The 26,034-nt window shown below is 39.1% G+C and overlaps 1 protein-coding gene across 1 annotated transcript in view; it reads right to left on the bottom strand.

The window, feature by feature from the left end:
* The window catches only part of si:ch211-196i2.1 (collagen alpha-1(I) chain), an 86,760-nt gene that overhangs the window by 52,088 nt on the left and 8,638 nt on the right, over positions 1–26,034 (bottom strand). Inside the window, exons 2-6 of the mRNA XM_061061175.1 lie at positions 10,166–10,313; positions 9,792–9,950; positions 7,292–7,484; positions 3,802–3,936; positions 3,388–3,462 (exon numbers count right to left, since the gene is read on the bottom strand). Of these exons, the coding sequence (XP_060917158.1) occupies positions 3,388–3,462; positions 3,802–3,936; positions 7,292–7,484; positions 9,792–9,950; positions 10,166–10,313 (710 nt within the window). The remainder of the gene's footprint in view (positions 1–3,387; positions 3,463–3,801; positions 3,937–7,291; positions 7,485–9,791; positions 9,951–10,165; positions 10,314–26,034) is intronic.

Raw genomic sequence — 26,034 nt, 5'->3', positions numbered from 1 at the left:
AGAGCAAGATGATTAGAAGGGTTCAAAGCCATCAACATATTCTGAAGTTCATAACTCTAAGGTCCCTGACCTCCAGGAGTGTGTAACATCTTAGAGCCCATTGGAGGAGTGGTAGACTAACTGGTGGAGTACCTTGTCTCTAAAGAGAGCACCTGTCATGGGAGCTGCTGGCCCCAGACAGGACATGCATCAAAGTCAGGAAACCCCAACACGTGGCCCCAAGGTCAGAAATGTTCCGCTTCAAAGACGACAGCAGCAGACCTTAACGAAGGAAAACTAGATCTTGTTAATGTTATTCTTGTTCTTTTAAACATGCAGATTGTGAAGAGAGCCAGAGACGGGGTGGCTGTACCTCCACAGCTCTGGTGTGTATTTAATTAGAAACAGGCTGCATACTGCTCTCCCTGTTCACCATCCCCTATATAATAAGGTGTCGATAAGACTTGACTTGAGTTTGACTGTTAATCTCTTCACGTCTCTGATTAATTTATGAACCTCAAATCTACCAGATGTCATAACAAAGTGTACTTTTGACAGAGTGCAAAATCTTTTAAACACCATCCAAAGTCATGAAATAGTTTTCAACTCATGTGATATTAAAAGGCTGGTGGTTACTTAAATAGTTAGAGGTAGTTAAAATTCCCCATACATGTAAGGGAAATCTGCAGCTGGTTAGCTAAGTTAAGATGGGCGTACAGAAATATACTTTACAACATTGTCGTTTTTAAACTTTTGTATGAATACTGAGATTCTTCAATTTCTTATTTCCAATTCCACTGCAAGCTCAAACTATCCTGATGTGTTTCAAGTTCAATAACTGGTACTAAGTACAGTATCGTAGGTCAACATAAAAAGGGGATGTTTGATTGGGTTATTGTCAGTCATTGCTATGGAGCACAGAAAAAGACACAAAGTAATTTGAACAGTTGAGCAGACAGAGACAAGTATACATGAAGAGACAGACAGAGAGCTCATGGAGACACATTCAGACACAACAAAATAAACTAGAAGCAGAAACAGATGAACAGAAGAGAGATAATGAGAAAGAGACGCAGCAAGCTGACTGGATTTCAGTGACTATTAAGTCAGATCTGGTGCAGCTTGTTTCTGCAAACATTAATGTGTAACACAAAACAGCAGGAGAACACTTTGTGGTTTACATCATCACAAAGGCATCTCAATGCCATCCTAATGGAGAAGCTGTGCCTGGTGGGGCTGGCATGGCACGGCATGGTCTGGTCTGCTGGGCTTTACTATGCACTGCTCTGCAGATACACTACTGTGCACTGTAAAGAGAACCAGATTCTCACAGATTTTATACAGGCATACTGCATGGACATGAAAATGTAAATTTAAACCAGCTTTGCTTCTCCTGCATTACCAAGGGAACGGCCTTTACATTGTTTCTATTTCAAACACATGCAGATCCCAGAAACAAGATTTATTCTGTAAGTGCCAATGTAAACAACCATATGTATTTCAGGAACTCTGTTTTCAGGGTGTAGTCATAACAAACAGATTTCTGAATGAAAGAAAGATGGCTCATTGTGGATTTCAGCACACTGATCTGTAAATAATTTGAATCCTCATCAACACAAGTTTAAATGCTGAATGTAATGTTGTCATTACTTCTTTAGCGTTGTCTCCGGCCTTAATCCATATGGTGTTTGGATAGCTTTACTTTGATTTCTGAGTCACACCCATCATTTCAACATTAGGTCACTATGAAGATACATTGTTTGCCAGGAAGTTCAGTGATCCGTTAAATGGGATTTTTGAACACAAAGAATATAAAAATGCTGCCAAGAATGACCCGACACCACCCCTATTTGGCCATCAAATACAAATACTGCTGCTTCCCTTGTTGCTAGATAACATCAGTACTGTTGGGCTGAATTTGACATTAGAGTTTTTGTGATACCAACACTACTATCAAGAGCTCGATAGATTAATCGGCTGAGAAAGATATCGGCCAACATATCGTTATCTGATTTTTTTTTCCGTCCCCAACATCTATATCCGTATCGGCCCCCAAAAATCCATACCGGTCGGGCCCTATCGATGCTTCTTAAAATGGGGCAATGGGGTCAATGAACCAAACAGAGACCATGAAAAATAAGCCTTGCAAAAAAAGAGAGACTGGTTTCAGGTTCATCACAACGTCAGGAGGAACAACTACAGGACAGAGCCAAAGAGAATGTTATGGTACTAAAAGCTGGCAAGATGTCAGCAGTCAGTGTTCTTCCCCCAATAGTAAGTATTTTGTAATTCTTCCAAGTGTTCTTGGGGATTTGTCAGCAGCCAATATTCAAGTCCAGGTATCTGAATTGGTTATGGACGGGGAAAATGGTATAGCCATATCTATACTTTACAAAACTCCTGCAAAATGAAAGTGCATGCATTTCCATTCTTTGTACGATAAATAAAATGTAAGATGTCTGTCTCTAATTATTGGCTATATGACGGGTACATACATTTTCATAAAAAGTGTCAATTATATGTAAAAATAAACGATGTATTCCCTCATTTTAAGATGTTGGCCTAAAATGAAAACTTTTGTTTGACGAACACATTTTTTTTAAATCATCTGTGTGACAGAAAGCATAAAAAATTCCCAAGCTGCAAATTATGGGGTAAAAATAAGTGACATGACTTGATTATCAAAGCAATGCTCTCTGTAACTGGTGACTAAAGAAACAAAGAAACTCCAAGAGTACCCCCCCCCCCCCCCCCCCCCCCCCCGCTATAAGAAATGAGGAAAACTGTATTTGAACAAAACAGTGTTTTAGCTTCAGAACCCTGATAAACCCCTTTACAGGCCACAACAAAGAACAGCGAACAGACAAAGACTGATGGACCAGAGCACAGACAGGTCAGGCACACAGGCGTCTCACAGAACACACACACACACACACACACACACACACACACACACACACACACACACACACACACACACACACACACACACACACACACACACACACACACACACACACACACACACACACACACACACACACACTGTAGAAGTCAGCCATGAACCAGAGGTGGTACGGTTGGTTGTTGCCTCAGACGCCTGAGGCTCCTCACCACAATGCTTATTAAAGCCAGATGCTGGTTTCAGACTGACACTGGTGAAGCTAAATACACCAGACCAGTGGTTGGTGTACATGAATCACAGCCCACAGTTTGATCAACCACCAACACCACTGGTCAGTGGACTACATTCTTCTACTACAACTCCGGGCCACAGCAGCAAACTAAGACATTGTGTGATTTTCTTTACATGTTGTTAACAGCTAAATGAAGAGGACATTTTCCACACAGCATTAAATAGCTTTCTGACATTTCATAGCAGTATAGAAAAGTCAGAAATAAACTTACAATTCTGCGAAAATTCAAAAAGGACTCGTTTTCCCCAAGCAGGTCCTCCAGGTCATTTGAGGCCAGCAGTATGTTCTGTATGGAAACAAAATGGAGAAATTCTATATATTATAAGAGAAACAAACAGTTCAGATTTAAACCGATGAACAACCAAACACTCCCAGTGATTAAACTCACTAGACTGGATCCAAAAACCACTGGAGTCAGTCTAGTTTTTGTTTCAGATCCTTTAATGATGTTTTATCATGTCAGAGTATTAACTGTAGGAGTCTGAGTGTCTGGGCTGTGGGTTTCACCTGAAACACCTCAGTGACGCGTCAGAGCAGTACTGTTTATATAAGTCAAAGGAACAATGCCTAGAAAAGACATGACTTTTCCTTATGTGCTCCCCCCCTCTTATTAATCTCTCCTCACCTCAAAGGCGTTGTTAGTGCGAGGGGAGCGTGGAGGCTTCAGGGCGATCTCACCACAGCGGGGCGGGTGGTGGCTGCAGTGTTGCTTGGCGGCACCTGGGTCGCCCATCAGAAAGGTCAGCTGACGGAGATGACCCTGCAGAGACACACAAATCAACATTCTTGTAGAAAAAGTACTAAATGTTTTGTAGCTATGTTTAAGAGGATACAGATAACTACTAGAACTGAGTCTCAAATAAAGACAGTCAAGATGATTCCCCTTTCATATTCAGTTTCCAACATTTTTCCTCTCAGTTGTCTCTCTCTAAACCACGCTCTATCTCCCCTACAGTTTCCTTCATTATCCATTCCTACTCTCCACACTTCTTATCCTCCTGCTAACATTTAGTTTTCTTTCAGTCCATTATCTATTGTCTTTACTTTCATCCTCTTTAGAATGTAGGTAGACATTTTCCTATCCTTCTTCATCCATCTTCTATTAACCATGGCTCTTTCTCATCTTCTCTTCTATCACTTACCTCTCTCCTGTTACCATTACTATCTTACATCTTGTTTCCCTCAGCTCTCCAGCCGTTCTGTCCTTCATGTAGGAATACATATGGTCCTCTCATCCTGCCTACCACTCCCTCAATCTTCATTCATCTTCCTATTCTCTTCTTCATTTTCTTTCTTTCATCTCTCCCCTCCTGCCCTCTACACTTTTTCATTCATTTTTCTTTTACTTCACACACCATCCTTTGGACTTCTATGTATCACGCCCTTTCTGTAATAAATACTCCTCCTTTGTAAAAAACACACTTTTACTCTTTCTCCTTCATTGTTTTTCCTTTGCTCACATCCTTTTCTTTTACTCACATCCTCAGTTCCTTTATTCACCACTAACTTTCTATATTTCATCCAACCAACATCTATCTCCTTCTTCTCTTGTGATTCCTTCCTATCCAACACACCCTTCATTTTTTAAAACACACATATTTCTTTTCAACCCTCCCCGTGTCTGTTTTGTGCATTTCTCAATTTTTGTGTTTGTCTTTTAACTATTTTAACTGTTTAACTCCACAACTGCTTTGACAGCTCCAACCAACTTCTTCATATTTCTCCACCATCACTGTGTATCACTTTTCTTTTACTTTTCTGCCATTTCATCTCTAATTTTATCTCCATGTCAGTATTCCAAATTCAGTGTCACCTTTAAACTTCCCTTTCATTGACTTCATACTTCTATAAACTTTACTTGCACTATTGTGGGCTGAACATTATGAAACTCTGCTGCATCATGACTCTGATAAAGACCCCACAATCCCCACTAGAGACAACACAACAGCTTCTTCAGTCTCCTCATCCCTGGCCCCAGACCACCAACAACATTTGATGAGGTTACCCTGTGTGAGTTTGTGCCCCATACTATAGTAAAATACTTGCAAAGACCATGTGCAGAAGTATTTAGAACATGTTCCAGGGAACTTCATTGTTGAACTGTTGCTCATTTATTTAATGCAGACACATATTTTTGCTAGATTGTGTTTAAGAAATTTGACATGTTCTCTGCAGAAAATCACAATATTTTCCCAGAAAGCCTCATAAAGCTCTAAAAATATGCACTGCACATATGTCTGCAAAACAAACATGACTGTAGTATACTTTCATGTTAGGAAAACATCCAACTGTATTTAAATTGGGATTGATCACGAGCCATTGAACAGATGTCATTTAGCCAAACACAGATGCCCTGATGGATCCTGATGCATGCATGCAAAAAAAAAACAGATGTTAACATCACTATGGAATCAAGTTTGCAAGAAAAAAGAGTTTTATGTCAATCCTTAAAACCATTAAATGGGAGATCAAAACAGGACTGATACATTTTAATGAGCTCTTCACTCCATTATTCATGTCTACTGGGAAAGTAAGTAAAACATTTTGTCAATTAAGATGTGTTACTAGCTGGTATTTATGATGCAAGGGGCTGATAAAATTATGATTTTAGATTAGAACCACCAATAAATTAGTGAATATGATCTGTTTCTCTAATTACTTATTAATCTATCCACATACTGAATATACTTCTACATGATAACATTCATAACCAAAAAGTCTGTTAACATATTAATGTGAGCAAAAGATAAACTCAACTTAAAGAACTGAAGTTAACTAAACAACTCAATTGTAGATATTGTCTGCTGACAAATGAGATTTTAGTCATGCTTATTTCTTATTTAATCACTGAATGTCAATGGTGAGTCCTCACTAAACCTGCAGCCAACATTGTATTAACTCTGAGTACAATTAAATGTTTAACTATATGCAAATCTGGAAATAGTGTTATTAATAATATAGCAACCGTAACAACACCAGAACACTAAAATGAGACCCATGTCCATCAATCTATTGGCCCAGTGCATGTAGGGAGGGTCTTGCTGAAGTACAGTAATGTATCATTAGCATTGCATAACACAAAAGACCATCTGGAGACATGACTGTCACCACCTCTGAGTGTGAACGTGCTTCGTCCTTGGAGCTCAGTAAAATCTGTCAACAGGGGAAACAGGGCAATGGAGAATCCATTTCTTATCTGTTCTAAGGACAAATCCAGGTGCCGTTTCTATAGTGCTTCTCCTAACCCCAGTTGTGATTCAGTCACACTGCCAGCTCTGACTGTCAGGCTGCATGAGTGATTGCGTGGAACTTGGCAGGCATGGCCACAGCGCAATGCCAAGTGCATTGTGGGCTCTCAAACACTGCCTTTAATGGAAAAGTTAGCTCTTTCTCATGGGATGAAAACTTAAATGTATTGCTTTTTAAGAATAATCTGCACATAAAGTGAATAACCCTAAAACAATGATATAACTTTGACAAAAATAAATTCAGAGTTTAAAGGTTCAGGTACACATGTAAAGTTTCTTCTCTGTGAGTTTCAAGGTGTAGTTCAAAAACTATAAAGTGAACGGAAATGTCTTCAGGGAGAGGGTTGAGGATACTGAACTCATCCTCTGTCCAAACAGTCATCAGTGTTTCCTCTGTAACCTTATGTAACTCTGGTGCTTGGGAGGTAATTGAGTCTGTGGTTAGAGCAGGTTACAGGGATTTGCTAAGCATACTTTATGAAAACAAACATTTGGTTTCTAAGGATTACGGACTACACCTCTTTGTGCCTGTGATGAAAAGGAAACGTGGTTGGATAAGACCACGGGGCTGGAATATCAACTTGTGTGTTCTGTGTGATGTTTAAGTGTGTGTGTGTGTGTGTGTGTGTCAAAGGATGAGCATGTCTTTTTAGTATAACTAACTCCACATATACAGGACTAAACACATGTGGACTATAACCCAGGAACAGTTGTTTTGCATAACCATCTTCTCATATAGGTTATTATACACACATGTAATATAAAAAAAGCTCAGGGTTTGACTTCTTAATGTTTCTTTTAAGATCAGAATTAAAATGAAAAAGTTGCAGTGAAGGACAAACATGAAACGGGACAGAAATCACTCACTTCAAACGGAGTCTCGAACCCCTCGATGATGCCTCCAACCATGAGCAGCCCGTCTGTGCTGATCCCCATGCCATGGTACACCCAGTCCACACTCTCCAGCAGAGAGCAGTCCACATACAGCGCCAGCTTCTTGGCAGACACACTGACGGCCACATGGTGCCACTCTCCATCAGACAGACCGCTGAATGGGAACCTGACAGAGAGACACGTGGGGTATGATGTTATCAAATATCAAAGGATTAATGCTTTGTGATGCCTGCATGTTTTAATCAGGAGATGAGTTCAAATGAGTCCCTGGCAGATGTTCACAAAAAAACCCAAACCTTTTTATTTCTGCAAACTTAGCTAAACATTCAGGTTTGTGCTCTATATTAAGAAGACTGGTAAAGTAAAGTTTTTGCCCTACACTTGGCCTGGCGTGTATAAAGAAACTGATACTCTGCTGGCCTTGAAGAAATAAATATATCGGTGCAAAATCTGCTGATTTATCAATGTACTTCAGTAAACATAGTAATGTTTGTTAAGAATCAGCTTTATTGGCCAGATATGCTGACACATATGAGGAATTTAACTTCCATAAACTGTGTTCTCTATGAACAAAAGTAGGACATTAAACTTTGGCAATATACAAGGGAGTGTGCACAGGCTGACGTCAGATAAGGAGGGTTGCAATATTTACAAGACTAAGTGATTGACCATAAAATGTGAGAGGCAGTAAATGTTGTCTCCAGCTCAAGAACTCAAGCAGAGATGTGGAGCAGGCTACAGAGTCCTGATAAGCTCACTGAAGACAACATGATTTTTTAGTCTTCAGCCATCTGAAGTGTCCAGGTGACTTCATTTGAGAACCCTGTTAGCTGTGGATTATGACATTTAGGATTCTGTGTGCTTCATGTGAAGCCACAAAAGGTACTGTATATACGTTTTTTATACATGTCAGCTCTGACCGTCCCCTCTGGTCAGAGGTACAGGCTGCCCAGGGCTGAGACCAACAGATACTAATTGTTGTATGTTCCCAGAGCAATTAAGGCTCTTAATCATCTTTAAACCTTGACTGCACGTTCAAGCAGCACTATAGCAATTTATTAAATTTCTACCATTCCAGTGAAACTTTTAACAGCGGCTGTGGCTCAGTTCAGAATCGTCTTTTCTCAATCGTTCGTTCTCCAGCTCCTGCAGCTACATGTCCGATGTGTCCTTGGGCGAGACACTTAACCTCAAATTACTCCCACTGCTTCGTCGATGTCGTATGAATGCATATGAAAGGGATTAGATACTTCTGATGGTCTCACTACATAGCAACATCTACCATCAGTGTGTGAATGGGAGTAAATGGGTACGTGTGACATGCGGTGAAAAAGCACTTGAGTAGTCAGACGACTAGAAAAGTCCTATACAAGCTCAAGTCCATTTACCATTTAACAAATACATAGACTTTATTTTTCTTGGTTGTACTCCATCAGGTTGTGTTGCACTGTCCTGTTTTGTTGTGTTATTGTCCACTGCTGTAAATCAAATTTACGAGGAGCCCGGGCCGGCTCGAGCTGGGGTGGACTGGTAGTGTTGGTGCTCTCACTGTTTGCCTATGGACACAGTCATAGAGTCTGTTTTCTGACAGGAATTTACAAGATGCTGATTCCTTCTGGAAGAAATCTCTGAATCAGTTGAGGAAATGGCCGTATGTGTTGAAGTAAATATGTCTGTAAACCTGACCTTAGTGGGAGTGGCCTGCAGTGCTGTGCATTCTGGGATTTGGTGTCTTTCATCCACATGAGCCAAAAAGACACTTTCTGCCTTTTCACGGCCAAGAAGGCAACAACTTCAAAATGTATTTCACATTTCTACTACATATATGACCCAATGTCAATACAGATTCATGTTTCAATGGGTGAAGTATCCCTTTAAGGTTGTCCTTTAATATTTTGAATACCAATGATTGGAGCTGAAATAACTTTAAGACATATTAGCTTAAAATTCTTGTTAACCACGTGCAAACTGTACAAGGTGAGTTACAGTATCGAGGTGTGTCAATCTTTCTGTCTTGCAATGATGTATTGCTTGAAGCTCTGGTTCCTTTAGGGGAGAAACCTGCCAAAAGACAGCTAATAAATCATTCCTCCAAAGACGTAGGCCAACACAATTTGCAGTCAAACAAATACACACAGGCAGCAAACAAATACACTTCCACAGAACTTTCTCCATCTTGCAGACAGACATACATAGAACTTTGCCAAGAAACAGGAATGGGCATGAGCCGGCCTCAATTACCTGAGATGGCTGCTGTAATCACCTACTGACAGCTGGATTTTTTGGATAATGGGTAATGCATAAAAGTCAAAAGCATGTTCTTGTTTTTCTGTCTGGTACATTTTGAACAATTGCAGCTTATAAATCATAAATGAAATCTTCTTTAATCTTCTGAAGAGGTTTTAAAGCACTCAATACATCCTATTGTTGTCAATTTGGCTCTGGAAAAGAAAAGAAGAAAACAGGAGCTCACTCATAGTGTCTTTGCTGGGTTCCAATGAAAATGATGGCATACGCGCTGATCCGCAGCTGCAGCATAACATGACTGTCAGGACTGAGCATGGTGAAGACGCTGCGTTCATCCCTCTGAGGACTCCTCAGCTGCATCAGCAAACTGAACTCATCTGAAAATCTTAACACAAACACATAAACACCCCATTAGACTGCATTAATTTGTCTGGAAATATAAAAGATACACCTGTTTAGATAAGTTACCTTTAGTACAGTCAGTAAAAAAATGACTTCTAAAGAAGCAGAGTGCAATCATTACTTTAAAAATATGAGCTGATACGTATTGTAATAAGTCTCTATTCAGAGTTAGCATAGGAGCTGGAGATTAAAACTAACCCGTCAGTGAGGAGTTGTTGAAGAGGGAGAGCCAAGGTGGAGTACTGTCCCACCTGGAGAACCGGACACCTGCCATCATCTACAGTCAGGGACGCATTACTGCTGTTTGACACAAGAAGAGAGAGCTCCAGCAGAACGTTCACCTCATCTGTGACGAGAGTTCAGGAAAGAATACAAATTAAAATCCATTAAAGACAGAAGCAAATATGAATTATGTGCTCCTCTGATCACCCACAGGACATTTAACAAGGCACTAATCTGGTTATACGTTTCAGGTTATGATTCATTATGTCGCTTTATTGTGATCATGGTGATATATTGTTTTGTTTTGTTTACATCAGTGTCACACCATGGTAAACAAAATATGTAATGGATACAATCTGACTTTAATACATCATTAAAACAATAGGATCTTATTTATCTAAGTCCCTTTAGTGTATTCTTTTTTGTGCAGTCTGAGAAAAGTAACATTTTCCTATCAGTGAAAAAATTTATGTAATTGTAAATCATATAAATGGATTTTCTGTAAACGAGTAAAACAAAATGTCTTCTTGTAAATGATATTAGCAGCGTAATAATGCTAAGCTTACCATGGATAGGTCATGATAAAGAATGGTTCCATTTTTCAACATGCAATGATAGAAAACAGGATGTATACAACTGTTTGTGAAAGGCCTTTCCTGTTTCAACATGGCGGTAACTCCAGTCTCCAAGACAAGTACATAACAGTGTTTCCTGTTTGAGTCTGGACTCTTTTAGGATTTTTAACTCAAAAGAGCAGGACTCACAAAAAACACACACAACAGTCTTTCATTAACTAATGAGTGATGATTCTCTGTGAGTAGGAATGTATTCAGCTCATTCAAATCTGCACCTGTACTGTTTGATTCTGAGGAAGACGCAGTGTGTTGAAACGTTGGTCCTTTGTACCTTTATTACATTTGCCTTAAGTGATTTGTGTGTTTTATTTTCTTTGGATCCTGTCTGAAAGAAGGAATCCACTGAATTAGATTTTGAGCTGTCTGAATGGGACTGAATCTATTCAAGTTCTGAAATGTGATGGAAGCTCAAAAGCTCTCACACTAAGCGGATGGTTTTGGAAAGGCTTGTTCAACAATCATTTAATGGTATAATGGAATATTCACATCGACACTAAGTGTATGTGCTGCAAAGTTTCATGATAATGAGACCAAAGCAGCGACCATCTGCTGCAACAACCACAGCAAACATTCTCCTTCAGGCACTTAAAAAAAAAAAAAAAAAAAGTAACATGCTGTGAACAGGCCTTTAAAAAGATCATTACCACACTGTGAACAGAGCACTGATGGCATTACAGAAACCCGGAAACCACTTACAGGGGCCGCTGCTGTTCAAATCTGAAAAGGGCTACAAAAGTTCCATCCTAGTTCTGTATTTGCTACTTTTTTCAGTACTCTACAGTGCCGGCCATTGTTTGAACTCTCACCAACTGGCTTTTCGCATCATTAAAAGTTAGTTAAAGGAGAGCATTACATTTTAACTTTATGTGCCATTCGTCATGTTCCTGTCCACAGGTGGTTTTCCTGGTTAGTTTTTCAAAAGGATTATGAACACAGCCATTCATTATTTAGTAGAATGTGAATCACCTAACAAAGACGGGCATTGTTGGGTACTAATGACAATATGTCCAGGGAAGTGAAATCATTCCAAACTTAAAGTTTGCCTATTATGTAAGAGGCGGGGCTGAGATGAATAAGACAGACAGAGAAAGTTCATTTGAGTAAATAAAAGACTAAATCATCCATTGGACTACACACCAGTCATGTCAGAGGGATCTACAAGATCAGGTGAGTTCCAGGTTACTGTAGCAGCACTATAACATTAGTCCCTGGGATTCAAACAGTATGAACAAGTCTCATCATGTTTTAGGACTGTTTCCACAGATATGGGATTGTTTAAGTGGATTAAACCCTTGAGCCTTTTTAAATGAATCTTTAGAGACTAATTTTCCCCTTACAGTTGTCTTGACAGCAGTGCCAGACAAATCACAGGTCCACAGAGAGCACAGTGGTCACACTCTGCTGCCTAGAAGAATGGCATCAAGGGAACATATCTGGTGTCACACTAAAAATTCCAGCATAACAGCCTTCCAGGAATCCTCCATGATATATGGACGAGGACCACTTTGCGAGGAGAAATGATTTTAATGATGGGTTTCTTTGTACCTTCAGCCTGTAGTTAACAGCACTAATGGACGCGAGGTCAAAAAGTTTGCTAAGCTAGCGAACAGGTACAATTGTAAGCACATGAGGTTTTTTAAAAATTCATCTAAGGCTTTAAGAAATAAAGATGATGAACAGAACATCTGCTCTGTCCAGTTTCAGACTTGCATTTTGGATTGGTATTTTTTTTAATGGAGACGAGAACATTGGGGTCTAGAATTCTTGTTCTGCTAACCGCGTCATTTGATGTTACGGATTAAAAATGCTCCAAGAAAAAGAGTTAGAATTCTATTTAGGGTTTGCTTGACACAACCGTTCTTCTAGCTCAGAGATTCTGCTGACCAAACAAGTCCACACAGAGACTTTTCTACTGAACAAGAGTCATAAGTATTTTAAATTTTATCTTTGGAAACCTCTGCATGTGATACTCTACTTTGCAATCAAAGATTTTAGAGCGAGACGACCGTCTCTACCACTGAGCCACAGCCACCCCTATGAGCCCCATGCAGGTGAAGCATAAAGAAGCAGAAGAGGCATGTAATACAAAAGTGCATTACGTGATTTCAGAAGTCAGTCAGTTATCTCTACATTGAATTAATGAAATCCAAATCTAGAAAACAAAAGACAAAAAAGAAAATCACAAGTTCCCAGAATCCAAGATCCAAGCAACAGTCCAAATGTCTAAGATATTCACTAGACAATACAGAAGGAAAAAGCAATTAACAATTCTGTTTTGGATTATTTTTCTGTTTATCAACCAATCACTTATTCAAGTCATTGATTCAGCAAAAGGATGGTAAAATGATTCAAATGAAATCAAGAGCTTAAAAGGTAGAAACATACATTTGACTTTATAAGGACTCAAACTCTAGTTTGAACCACAGCCAAGACTTTGCAACAGCAAGAATACTAATACTAATGTATGTTTACATATGCATCAGATGTGTTTTTGCACAGTGAATAAGGAGATCTCTCATTTACCAGGCTATGTTTACACTCAAAAACTACTCAGGCTTCTAACAACTTACAAATTGCAATGAACCATAACAACAACATTAGCATCAATCACACAGAGCAGGAACTCTGTTGTTATATGAAGAAGCAAGTGTGAGGGATTGTTGATGCTACAATATCTAAATGAGCAGTCATTTATCGCCCCAGGATGTGGAAAATGTTCTCACACACTAATGCTCTGATGATCTCTATTAAGCCTCACTTGTTCGGTAGTATTCATGAAAGAAATGTTCATGTGCCAACGCTGTGCCCTCAAGGAAACTTTGGTACGTACTCATGTGCTTTTCTCCAAACACTATAATCAAAGGATCAAGTCATTATGAGGGGGGGCTGCCAGTCATGCCTGTTCTGTTTCCTGCAAAAGTAAAACAGATGTTTAACATCGAAAATAATCGTGTGAACAGTAAGACGTTTCAGGGTAAGTTTAGTCTTTGGATATTTTAGCTTATTGTCCTTTTAAAAACCCAGACAAAAAGTTGACACTACGTAGTGGAGTAGTACCCAATAGTTTGGTCCAATTTTCCATTAGTTGTATTGAACTATATAAAAGCTTGTGATAATAATAGTAACATAACCATAGGTTGTATGGGTAACTTCTGGAAATGAGCATGAGCCAAATACATTCACTCAGTGAGATGAACAGAACACAGAGCATCAGGGAAAGAGATACTGAAAATCACAAACAGCTGTTTAAGATCTTCTCCAGAATTCCCCTGATCATTGCATCTCCTCTTTATTATCATGACATGTTCTGATGCTTTCCATAAATCTCTGCCGTTGTCTTCTTTATGAGAAAAAAAAGTGATAATCTGTGCAACAAATGGAGACCTTAATGACCCGCCATTGTCATGCAAAAGAATACAAAAGCCTCTCGAGAGAAATGCAAACAAATAGGAACAAGGCCTGAGTAATTCTGTGTTTACTCTACTTCAATGGCTACTACAAAGATCTCATCTGATTTACTTGATGAACACTTTATGACTGATCAGTGAGTGATGACAATGGATGACAATGTTTTGGACGACAATGAAAACTTTTCTCCTTCATGATTATCATCCAGAAATGTATACACTTGTAGTTTCAACACAAAGCAGAGTTAACAATGTGGGGGAAAAAACCCTCTGACAGGCTGATCATATGTAACTCATCTATGATCTTTTTGAATGGAGTTTTGTGTTTATGAGACACACTGATGGTTATCATGCGTTCTGCATTACAATATGAAGAGACATGAATTCCCTTTTTCTTCCTTCATGTTAAACCAAGGTTCCATGTGTTTTGTTTGCTAGTAGGTAAACATGCAGATGTGCCATTGTTCTTGTCCACCATAAAGAAATAAAGATTTAAATAAGAAATGTATTTAAGGATTGAAGTTACATTTTGCAGCCTTGAGTTAACCAGAACTGATCATTTTGATAAGAGCATTAATATTCAGTGTAATGTCTCTTTTCTGTTTAACAGGGGTGAGCTAGTGATGTGTTAATCCCACGATCCCAAAGATTTTTAGTTGCCTTTATTGATAGGACTGCTGAAGAGAGACAGGACATGTTGGAAGAGAGAGTATAGGGTTCACATGCATCAAAGGGCCAAGGCCAGGAGTTGAACCTGTGGACGATGTATTTAGGACTTTAGCCTCTGTTTATGGGACGACTATTCTACTGACTGAGCTAAACCAGAGACAACCAGCCACAAACTGATACATCCCATTGGCTCGGCAGTGCTGCTATCAAAGCGTGAGATCCAACGCTGAACTGAGAATCAGTTACTTCACCAGAGGCATCTATTGTGCAACAGCCACACACTTACACAGCCACATTCCCATTTCAACCAAAACGCTCTAATCCACACAAGACTGCACAGATGGGATATCCATGTACTCAGTCTGAACAGTTGTATTCATGAATCCTACAGCCACACATACTGTAGAGAAATAACGCAAACAAAACGTATGTATCAACAACCAAAAAAACAGGAACCAAACAACAATCAGAGTGTAATCTGGCGGTTCGGCTGCACATTTGTTTGCTTTTGGATGTGGTCCACTCTAAAAGATGAGTTTAGCCCACAGCCACACACAGCATCCATCTAATCATTTCTCAGTAAACAACCTATATAAATCATCCTCAGACTGTGCCCACTTAATTTGCCTCAAGAAAAGAATATCGTCTTACAATGCTGTCATCAAATCTTTGAGAAAAATCACTTTGACAGCAATGAAAAATGAGTCGTGGAAGTGCTCAACAGATGGATCAATTTAAAACCAGGAAAGCTCTGAGCATGTTCTGCATTTTCAAGGGTGAAAAACCTCAGACATTCAAATCTTCTCATTCCAGAGGGATGATGCTTCAGTGTGAACATCAAAACAGGGTTTTCTTTGGACTGACTTTTGAGTTCTGGAGCAGAGTGAGGCCAAAAAGAAAAGCCTTGCACTCCACTACAGTCCACATTCCCAAGGCACTTAGCCTTGGACACACCTCTAATAATTGAACTAATTTCTTTTGGCTCAGACATCAGTGGAGCACGTAAGGAGCTTTCAGACTTTATGGCAGGCTGTTACAGTAGGTACCAAAGCTCAGGTCCACCATGAGCCAACAATAGAGAATGGCATGAGGCCAGAGCAAAGCCAGTCTACAATTCCTCTATTTTTGTAACTCTCTGGAGTTGCAGCAATTATGGGGTTTGGCTGATTCCCAGCTCTGAATCAGGCTAATGCAGACAGTTTGGAGGAGGAAAAAACTGGCCTACATGAGAAAGAAGATGCCAGGTTCTGCCTTAGACTAGAGGGTCAAAAACCATCAATCAGCAATCATTTGTAACTGGCCAAAAGAATGTGTAAGCTGAATACCATTAGAACTTCAAAATTACATTTTAGTTTTCCGTCCATACACGTTATGCATTACTCACTTAATTAATAAAGAGCACAGTATTCTGTGATCAAAAAATATATTGCTGTTTTTGGTCAAATCAATCATTTACTGAGAGTAAAACTGCCACAACGCACACAGACATTAGTATGGTAACTGAAAGATAATGTGAAAGAGGCCATCAGTTTGTCAGGGACAAATATCAGGAATATTCACAGTATTGATTTATCTATCAAAACACAAATGTAGGTTTGTTAGCCTGCAAATAAGAACAAGAGCATCTAAAAAATATATGCTTGAAGAAACATATTTGGTTTGATTTTGTAAAATGCTCAAAAAACAAGACGGTTTGCCCCATCATGGAAACCAATGAGTTCAAGTTTAGTACTACAAGTAGGAGCTGAAACAAACAAATCTTTTGGAGTCATGCTGAGCCACTGAGTTAGAGCTGTGAAGTTATCTGAGAAAACGTATTTCACACACTCATTCCCTTTGAAAATGTATGCACTACAAAGCCTTCAGGATAAAAATGAATAATGTGGACATCTACACAGTGTCCCAGTACCAGTGATGGAGTTCATGCAGCTGTGTCAGTTGACGAGGGTCAGACCTGGCATGCAGAGGTCACTGAGGGTCAGTGATACAGGACACAAACACTACATGTTCTTCCACATCTTACCAGAGCTTTTTTACGGCACGTCAACTTTGTGAGCTAATCAGTGGGGCCTGTTTCCTCCTCAAACACAGACAGGCACGTTTCTACAGTTTATAGTTTTTGTACAACGTGACAGACCTCAAGGGACACAGAGGGAACTGGGCTCCCAGAGTTTATTAACTGTGGTGTTTACAGTACTATGTATGGTGGACTGTGGACTTTTAAAGGGTTTAAAGGGCACAGGTGGAGAGTTTGAGATGCCTTCACTCAACTGTCTATTGTGTGATCTCTGTCTGTTGTTTATACAGCATGTTTTACTTGAACTACCTACCTGTGGTAGTAAGGCTTTACAACTGGAGCAAAAAACTACGTAGAAAGAGGCTAATGCCTTGATGTCATAATCAAATTTACCTCCAGTACTGAAAAAAAGAAATAAAAAAGATCCTAAGAAAAAAGTCAAGTGTAGCATCATCATTTCTACTGAAGGAGTCTGTTCTGAAAAGGTGTCAACATTCAGACCTCCAGTTCAGATGAAGACCATAGAGAGGCTTTGAACTCAATTTTTATTTTGAGAATCAATTAAAGCTAAAAATAACACAGATTAAACTAACTCAGTTTTTAAGGCCTAGAAAAAACAATGTTTGTTTGTGGTTATAATATTTTTAAAATCTACTTTCTTTAGTCCACGTCTACCAACCAAGGAGCCAACATCGGCTAACAACTTTTGACAGATATCGGCGCAATGTCTTTCTAAATATACACGCAAAAGGCAAGAACTGGTGTGCAAGTGGAATTTTTATGGTATGACTATTTAAAGCTTGAGGTAACTGCTTTTTGAAGAAAGAAAGTAAAAATTTGGTATCATTGCTTTGAAAATTAACAAAATTGTTTTCATTTTTGGACATACCTGTATTGTGAAAGATGTGCCCTGTACAGAAGAACACAGAGAGACTAACAAGCTGTGTATAACTTCAATCTTTAAAATAACTGATTTCCATTAACAACCTGAAATAAATTCATTGTGCAACACCGGCCAAGCATCAAATGTTAGAAATAGGAAACCAATAAATAAAGAAAGTAGAACATCTTACAGCAAAAATTCTGTTCATTTTCTGAAGAGTAGGTGAAGAAGAAGCCACACGTAGGCTTTAATCTTCAAAGACATGACTCTAAAGAAATGATACATTTCTCCCATTCTACTGAATATAAATATGTGTAATAAGAGCAGTGAGCTTAAACATTTTCAAACAGCTGCAATGTTTAGAACTAAACATCTGAAGTATTTCATCCATTTTTTTAAATGCTGTTTAATGTATATCACTAAACGTAAAACTTCATGTTATAAGAAGGTATTCCTTTGTCTGTGGATAACCTTTAGATTATTTAGTGGGTGGTTGTGCACTCATAACCTCAGGGGCAGGATAAGACATCCTCCCTCCAACCTAAATCAAACCCTTCATGTCCACCACTACCTCCTGGTCTGGCCGACCTCCAGCAGCCGCAATCAAGCTGCCATGCCGCCATGCTGTCCTGCGTTGGGATCACATTACTATAATAGTCTGAGACGGACCAACAGATAGCTCCATTACTGTGTTAGTACAATTACCGGGCTCTGCTATGCAGGAGGGGGGGGGCGGTCAAAAAAGGCAGAAGATTAAAGACTTCCTCCTGCCCCGGTGGAGAACGAGCAGGGAATCAGTGGGCCAGATGAGTATAAAATAAGAGACGGAAAGTTGGGTGAACACAGGAAAGAAGAAACTACATGTGGCTAAATATTTCAATCAGTCGGTAATCAACAACGCTTTAAGTGATGAGCACACCTACCGCACTAAGCTTTAACAGGAGATGGTGAAATGGTCAGTGACGCAGCACTCTAATGGAAATACCGTCTGTCAGTACAGTATCAGACCGCTGACTGTATGTCAACTATTAAAGAGCGAGAGATCAAATGTCGGGATACTATTTCAATAAGTGTTCCTCACTGAGGATATCCCTGAGCTTACATTAAATCTATGCTTGTGTGAAGAAAGGCTGGTTAACTGGGCCTGCAGCCTGATTCAGGGCACAGAGGGATTTAAGTGGACTGAATGGATATAACAGTTACACTGTTAGCCTGTGTGTAATGAGACTGAGTGTGAACAGGTCAGATATGAACTCGTCTTGAACATTTCCTAGACTGAAAAAGCAGGAAGTGTGTTCTGTTTTAAGGGGGGGTTACAATCCCATAAAGATAATGTTTAAGAGGAACGATGTTAGGAAGGCAGAGCTTAAGGAACAGGAGGGATCTGATCACAGACTGAAACCAGAGTTGCAGGAGTAGCGAGTAAAAGAGATATACTATAATGTATTCCTTTTAATGTGAACTTCTGGAAACAGTCAATTCTGATTCGCCCTGCGTTTACACCAGACTACTTCTACTAATAAAACATGCACATATTCCATGGTGCATTCCTACTTTTTTATTTGTTTTCCTGGCAAAATAAATCTCAAGGCCCTTTGTCCCTCCTAGGAAGACCGCAGGACTGGTTCTCGTCCTGCATATATTCAGATTGGTTACCTACAACAACTAATCACTCAGACCTGGAGGGTTGAGAGGGACATAAAAACTTCCTGTCCTGGTTTTCTCTCACTTAACTGCTGTTGTAATCCCCTCAAAGAAGGCCTTAAGAACAGTGGAGCCAGTCATCTGGAAACTAAATTAAAAATTATGGTGGCATGAGTAAGAGAAGAAAGAGAGTCCCTGTGTGGTGCTTAGTGGTCATAGTAGCATTACGTCTGCAGGTTTCTGTATTAACTGTAAAAAATATTGAAAAGAATCCCCAATAAAAATACTCAACTGTGCTTTAATTTGATTTTAAATGTCTATGTTACTATCCAGGTTCACTCTCAATGAACTGAAATCCAGCTGCTTTGATGCAGGAACAACAGGTTTGAAATATTTACTTTACATAATGTCAACACTTGTTCAATCTTTAAAAAATACAGGATTTGTTGAAGGATTGGTTTGTTATTGGCTTCTGCAGAACCTTGAACTTCTAAATGATTCCTTTCCGAGGTCGACTGCCCCCTAAATAATCTTTCATCAAACCATGCGGCAGCATTTTTCAGGATTAAGAAGAAGAAACAGTCCCTCAAGAAACCTGTTTGGAGCAAGGGTACGATAATAATTGCTGGGTTTCTGTAATGCATGTGGCCTTTACTGAGAAAAGAAAAGTCAGTAAGTCCATAGAGCCATCACTTTGGTTCAAAATGTATAACATGAGATGCCAACTGAGATCATCCTTATGTGGGTTTTTTTTTTATTTTGCTGAGGATTGGTTGCTTTTAGTGTTTAATCTGCAATCAGAATACATACAAACACAGTATAACGTGTGTATCTATGTGTGGATTTTGTGATGAATATTTTTGGAGTATCTTTTAAAGCTCCCTATCACCAAAACCGTTACCATGTAAATACCATCTAAGTATAAGTTATGCTCTTAATATTTGATGTATTTCAGCTACACTTTACAGAAATATGTAAAGAAGGATCTCCTCGGAAAAATATGTTAACCATCCACTGTAGACTGAATGTTTTCACCACATCTTCAAATCCATGTAACACAAGGTACAAGGTGAAAATTTTGCAGGTAGAATTCACAACTCACAGAAAGACTGAAAGGCTACTAAAAGAAAACAAATTATCCACAATCATAGGATGATTGTGCAACAAAACCAAAATGAGAATAATAAACATTTTCCCTACAGCCCCCTTGACATTTTTCATTTCCTCTCAGATGAATGATATTTAAGTATGACCCATGAGTGCAGCTAAGCCCAACGGGTCTGGATGCCAGTCTTTGGTACAATGGATCTGGTGTTAAAACGAATACTTAAAGCTTTGTTCAAGCTTTCAACACACTACAGATTTCCCGAGACAAAGCCGGAGTTTCCTGCAGGAAAATGTTCCTAAAGGGAGAGGAAACATAGAAGAGCACCAGTCAACACTTGCCCTAGTCTGCTTGTAGACTGAAAAATTCATCAGAGGACCCCAAAGGAAGTGGATGGAGTGATGAACATGCCCTCAGGTCGCATTCCCTGCTGTTCTGCATGATATAGTTATGGCTCTGTAGAGCTTGGAGGTATTCCGCACATCAAAACTATGCAGTCTGAGTGTCACTGATGTCAAATATCAATCTCACTTTTCCCCTTTCCTTTGTTGTACTGATAGTTAGTGAACTTGAGACATTAAACAGCCCAATGAAGAAGCGTTGGCAGCGTAAGATTAGCTTCTGGTGTTTAGTCAATGACAAAAGGGCAAAAGGTCAATCTGACTGAGGGGAATCCCGGACATCAATCACAGGATTGTTCCACTGTTTGACACACTGCCCCCTCAGCATGATGGCCCTCAGGTCTCTGAGGTTAAGGTCAAGTAAGTAAGACAAGCAAAGAGGATTTTAGATTTAAAGGGAAAACCTGGCATGATAAGTTGACATACAACAGCATGACAGGTATACTTTCACAGAGCCCTTCAAAACCAGCCCTGAAATATTGTGTGATGTTAGCAGCAATGTTAGAAGTAAGGTTAAGTCACCTTTCTTCAGCATTTTATTTAAACTAAAAAAAATCCTTCCTCATACTTTTTGTAATAACTGTGGGATTAGTAGGTGGGCTCTTATTTGATGCTTTGCAGATTTAAAAGTTTACATATGTCAACATTGAACCCAATTTAAACCATATCTATATATATATATATATATATATATATATACATATATATTTTGGACCATATATACGCATTGTTTCAAAATAATTTGCATACAAATTCTAAGCACGTTTTAACTAAATGTTAAAGTATCTTAAAAAAAACACCAACAAAAAGTGGCTGAAGTGCTGTCATTACAACTGTTTTTAATCAATAACTAGATTTTTTTTTTATAAATCAGCTCTAATCACGTTTAACCCGCACATCCTCTGACACAAAAAACAAAAACACAACAAAAAATCCCATTAAAATGAACCAATGTGAGCACTTATAAAGGGTTAACAGATTATGTAATTTATACAATGCATCCTCACTCAGCGTGGTTACATTTCACATGTTGGATGACCATTTGAGCGACCCATCAGCTAGCCTTGAAAACATTGGTGCCAAACTAGCATTATAAAAATAAAAGTATTTAAGATTTGAGTCAAAGCTGATATGCACTCTAGAATTTGTGCTTATTTATCCCACTGCATATTGTGATCGCAATATTGAAGTGTTAACGAACATTGCATATTGTCTCACATCATGTTGAACATTTTGAACATTTCCATGTATTCATTATTTTAATTGCACTACATATTTTTACAAATAATCAGAGGCTGAAGCAGTAATGATAGCTATCAGGTTAGCTCTAGCTAAAGAGCAGTACAATACCATATTCCTCTTTAGAGTCGCAGTGAATACTTTTTAGTTCCAGAAGGTTCTGACTAAAACAGATTAGCCTGCATGTTTTCACAGATGTGAATCTGACAGTTTGCGTTGCATGAGAGACATTTCATTTCTCACAAAGCAGACACAAAGGCACAATACGCGCCCAGCTCCTGGGACAGGACCCGTCCCAGGACCCCACCTTTGGGGGCTGCAGAACAGATGAAAAAGGTGAAAGGGTCTTAGCAGACGAGCTCCCCATACATCTGGAGAAGTGGACTTTTCAAACAGCCAGTCCCCAAAGCTGGACTCTGAGCAGACACATAAACAGCACCTGTGGTAATCCCCTGGCCTGTGTCCTACAGGCAACATGAGAGCTTCTTTAACCTTGTCAAGCCAGGTATTTAGTGAGATTTATTTTAAGGCCACAGAAACCACAGAAATGTTGGACTATAAGTCAGTTACCCGTGGTTACATGCTGGTTAACGCTTTAATTAATTGTTTTTCCTCACCATGTTCTGACCGCCCTTTTCTAATTTCATGAACCACACAGCCGGATGAGGAATGTGTCGGCTGAACACGCAAACATATGTGGGGAGAAAGCCTTTGTGCTACATGTGTCTTACATACCAGTTAGAGAAAACAAAGCTGTGGAGGGCGGCCTGTAACACAGTTTGTTTTTTTTCTTTACATGTGATGAGGAAAGCAGAGAAGGGGCTTTTGGATGGACGAGGGAGTTGGTGAGTCAGGTAACGAGCCTGCTGGAGCGCCGAAGGAGAAACACATCTCAACTCGAGTGGATACACAAGAAGTAAAACAAGGTGTGTGTTGGAACAAAGACGAAAAGCACCAGATCCCAGCACCAACGGAGAGATGATCAGGAGACTAGAAGAAAACATTTCCCGGCTAAAAGAGGTCACTCTATGTTTCCACAGAAAACATTAATAAAAGCTTCAAACACTCTCTCAACACAATGGAATAAATATATAAGTAAAAGTCCTTTAAGTCTGTTGTTTTATCTCCATGGTTATTGCTGTTACGTGAGAAGAATATATCCATGAACCTGTGCCGAAAAACATCAGTTTCCAAATGATAGAACTGAAACTGTAACTACTCCGTGTTTCATGTTACATCTTTCATGTCAGCAACCTGATTTGGTTCGAGCTGTAACATGAATGTGTTTTCAGGCTGACATAATAAATGGACCCAGGCCCATCAGTGTATGGGAACTGCACCATAATACTGGCAGAGTGCCACTCAGAGTGCTGCTGCTGTCACTACTATACAAACAGTTCAACATTAATACACCACAGTCTGTCTTCATGAAGCAGTTCAGTTCAACAATGTGAGAAATAGACCCACTTTGTTTGAAGAACTCATTATACAGCTGTCTATATCCAACATGTCCAGTGTTCATTGAATAAGAGTAAACGATCTTATTAAAAAGGATATAGGATGTAACTTTAAAAAAAAAAAAAAAGACTGTGGATTAAACAGAAACAAAGGTGTTCATCCTCTGGGAATCATGAGTTAGGTTCACATTAGGTTTATTTGAGTAAAAAAGTAAATTTTGGTCAGATATTTATGTTCCCCTCATGATTGAATTTAAAACCTTTGGGGATTATTCGCTTTTTATATTCATCATCAACACGTCACAACTCAAATTTTTCAAATACTTTGATCTAAAGTACATGCAAACGACTTAATATATTTTTAACAGCCTCAGCTGTTCCTCTTGTCTTGTGCTAATTAGCAAACTAAAGAAAGAAATCCAAATGGATTCCAAATACTCCAAGAGACTTTCTGCTGAATGTTATTCTGAATCTCCCTTTTCAAAAAGAATGTTTTTTTAAATTTAACGATCGATTGTAAAGCTTCTTTAATCCTTTAAACCTTAAAGACAGTGTTCTTTACATCAGTGACCTCTGTGATGTCTAACTCTTGAACTGACTTTATTCAAAATGTTTCAGAACACAGGTCTTCAAACTTCATCCACAGGCCTAAGGACAATTCATGTTTTGAACTATTAACAGTGTGAGGCTCTCTGTTCTTTTATTGCTATAGATTTAAAAGATGAACTGATAAAGAAAAAGCTTTAGCTGCTGATCGTGACAGTATACTGTTTTGTATTATACTATGCTGTTTTGACCACTGTACTCAAAGTCAGTCTCTGTAAGACTCGTCAGACATCAGCAAATTGAGACCTCAACAGGCTCCACTGCCCTCCAAACCACTGGCCTGTCTTGTTAATGTCACTGTTATCACACAGACCACAGTGGATGGGGTAAGAAAACACCATAGTTATATTGACAAAGTCATTAAAGTGCTTGTAAAAACTCTTGTAAAAAGCTTTACAAGACTCTGTCAAAAGGGCCTGTGTTGTATGGATAGTGACCCTAAGAGTCAGGTTCAGAGGAGTTCCTTAGTCTCCAGGTCTCCAGGAAAACAAAGACTGGATGAGAGGTCGCATCAGTACAGAGGAGATTAATCACAGAGGAGATTAATCACAGAGGAGATTAATCACAGGACAACGCAGCAGGTGACAGGATAACATCCCAAAGCAAAGCCCATTCTTCTTTCTGACATACAGTCTATAAGTAAAGCAGTGAAGACATCTGATTTTCTCATTAACATGTTGTTTTTCATTGCTGTCAGCTTTGTGACACTTTGTGAACAAATGCTTGTTTTCCAGAATGATAGATTTGACTCAATGTAACATGTATTTGGCTGTTATTCCAACAGAGATAGAAGTGCTGGAATATAACTTCTCACGTACAGTTTGTCCTCAGACTGACTGACTGACTATGTTTTACATAGATTGATGGAAACTCAATCTGTGCCAAGTCTCAGCTCTGCAACACTGTAATGACAAGCACACTAAGACATCCTGACAGGCATGTGTCTGTTTGTAGGAGCTCCAGCAGCACATATACCGCTGGTTTTCCCCTAACATCTTTCTGCACCACTAACTGCTGAAGATTATGTCACTCTCACCTAATCAGCAGAGATGAGAGCATAGCTGGCTCATGAGAAGCAGGTTATACTTACTCAACTTCAGAAGACGTAAAAAAATAAAGAGAGACAAAGACATGATGGTGGACAATTAGATTTTGTATCTGTACACTGTTATCTGACTTTCTCTGAGAAAGCTCTGCAGACTGAGGGGCATTGTGTTCATCCCCACTGCCCTTCCCTTGTTCATTATTCACAGGTTGTTTTCACCAGCTCGTGCATGCTGCTGTGATGGCTATCATTACTTTAATGCTAAAAACAGTGTCATTATATGAGGTCACTGCAGAGATGAAAGACAATGACTCCGGTTGCTATATATGAGTAGAATAATAGCAGTGTGTATTATGTGATGCTAGTAAATGTAACCATAATGACATCTGAATCATGCAACTGGCATGCAGGTTAGCAGAACACGGATGTCAATATAATGGTCCATGAAATAAATATATAAAAAATACACTTTCTGCAGTTCCCCTTTTTAATTTTGTTTTGTCCTTAGTCTTATTTAGACAAACAAAACTGTGCATATTTAAAATTTGTTTCCAAATGAATACTTATGTTCGTAAGAGTTGTTATGCTAAATACAAGTCATTCATCTTTATTTGTTGAAAGAGAATTTGTTGTTTTTGACTAAATACAACAATGCACACATAGTGACATTGATTTGGTGTATGTGTTCTGTGCTTCAGGTTGTCTTTGACTTTGACAGAGGTCTAACTTCAGCCCAG

Source organism: Labrus mixtus, chromosome 17 (assembly GCF_963584025.1).
Source record: "Labrus mixtus chromosome 17, fLabMix1.1, whole genome shotgun sequence".
NCBI lineage: Eukaryota > Metazoa > Chordata > Actinopteri > Labriformes > Labridae > Labrus > Labrus mixtus.
Note: the sequence above shows the minus strand (reverse complement) of the source record. Positions and strands in the feature narration are given on the sequence as shown.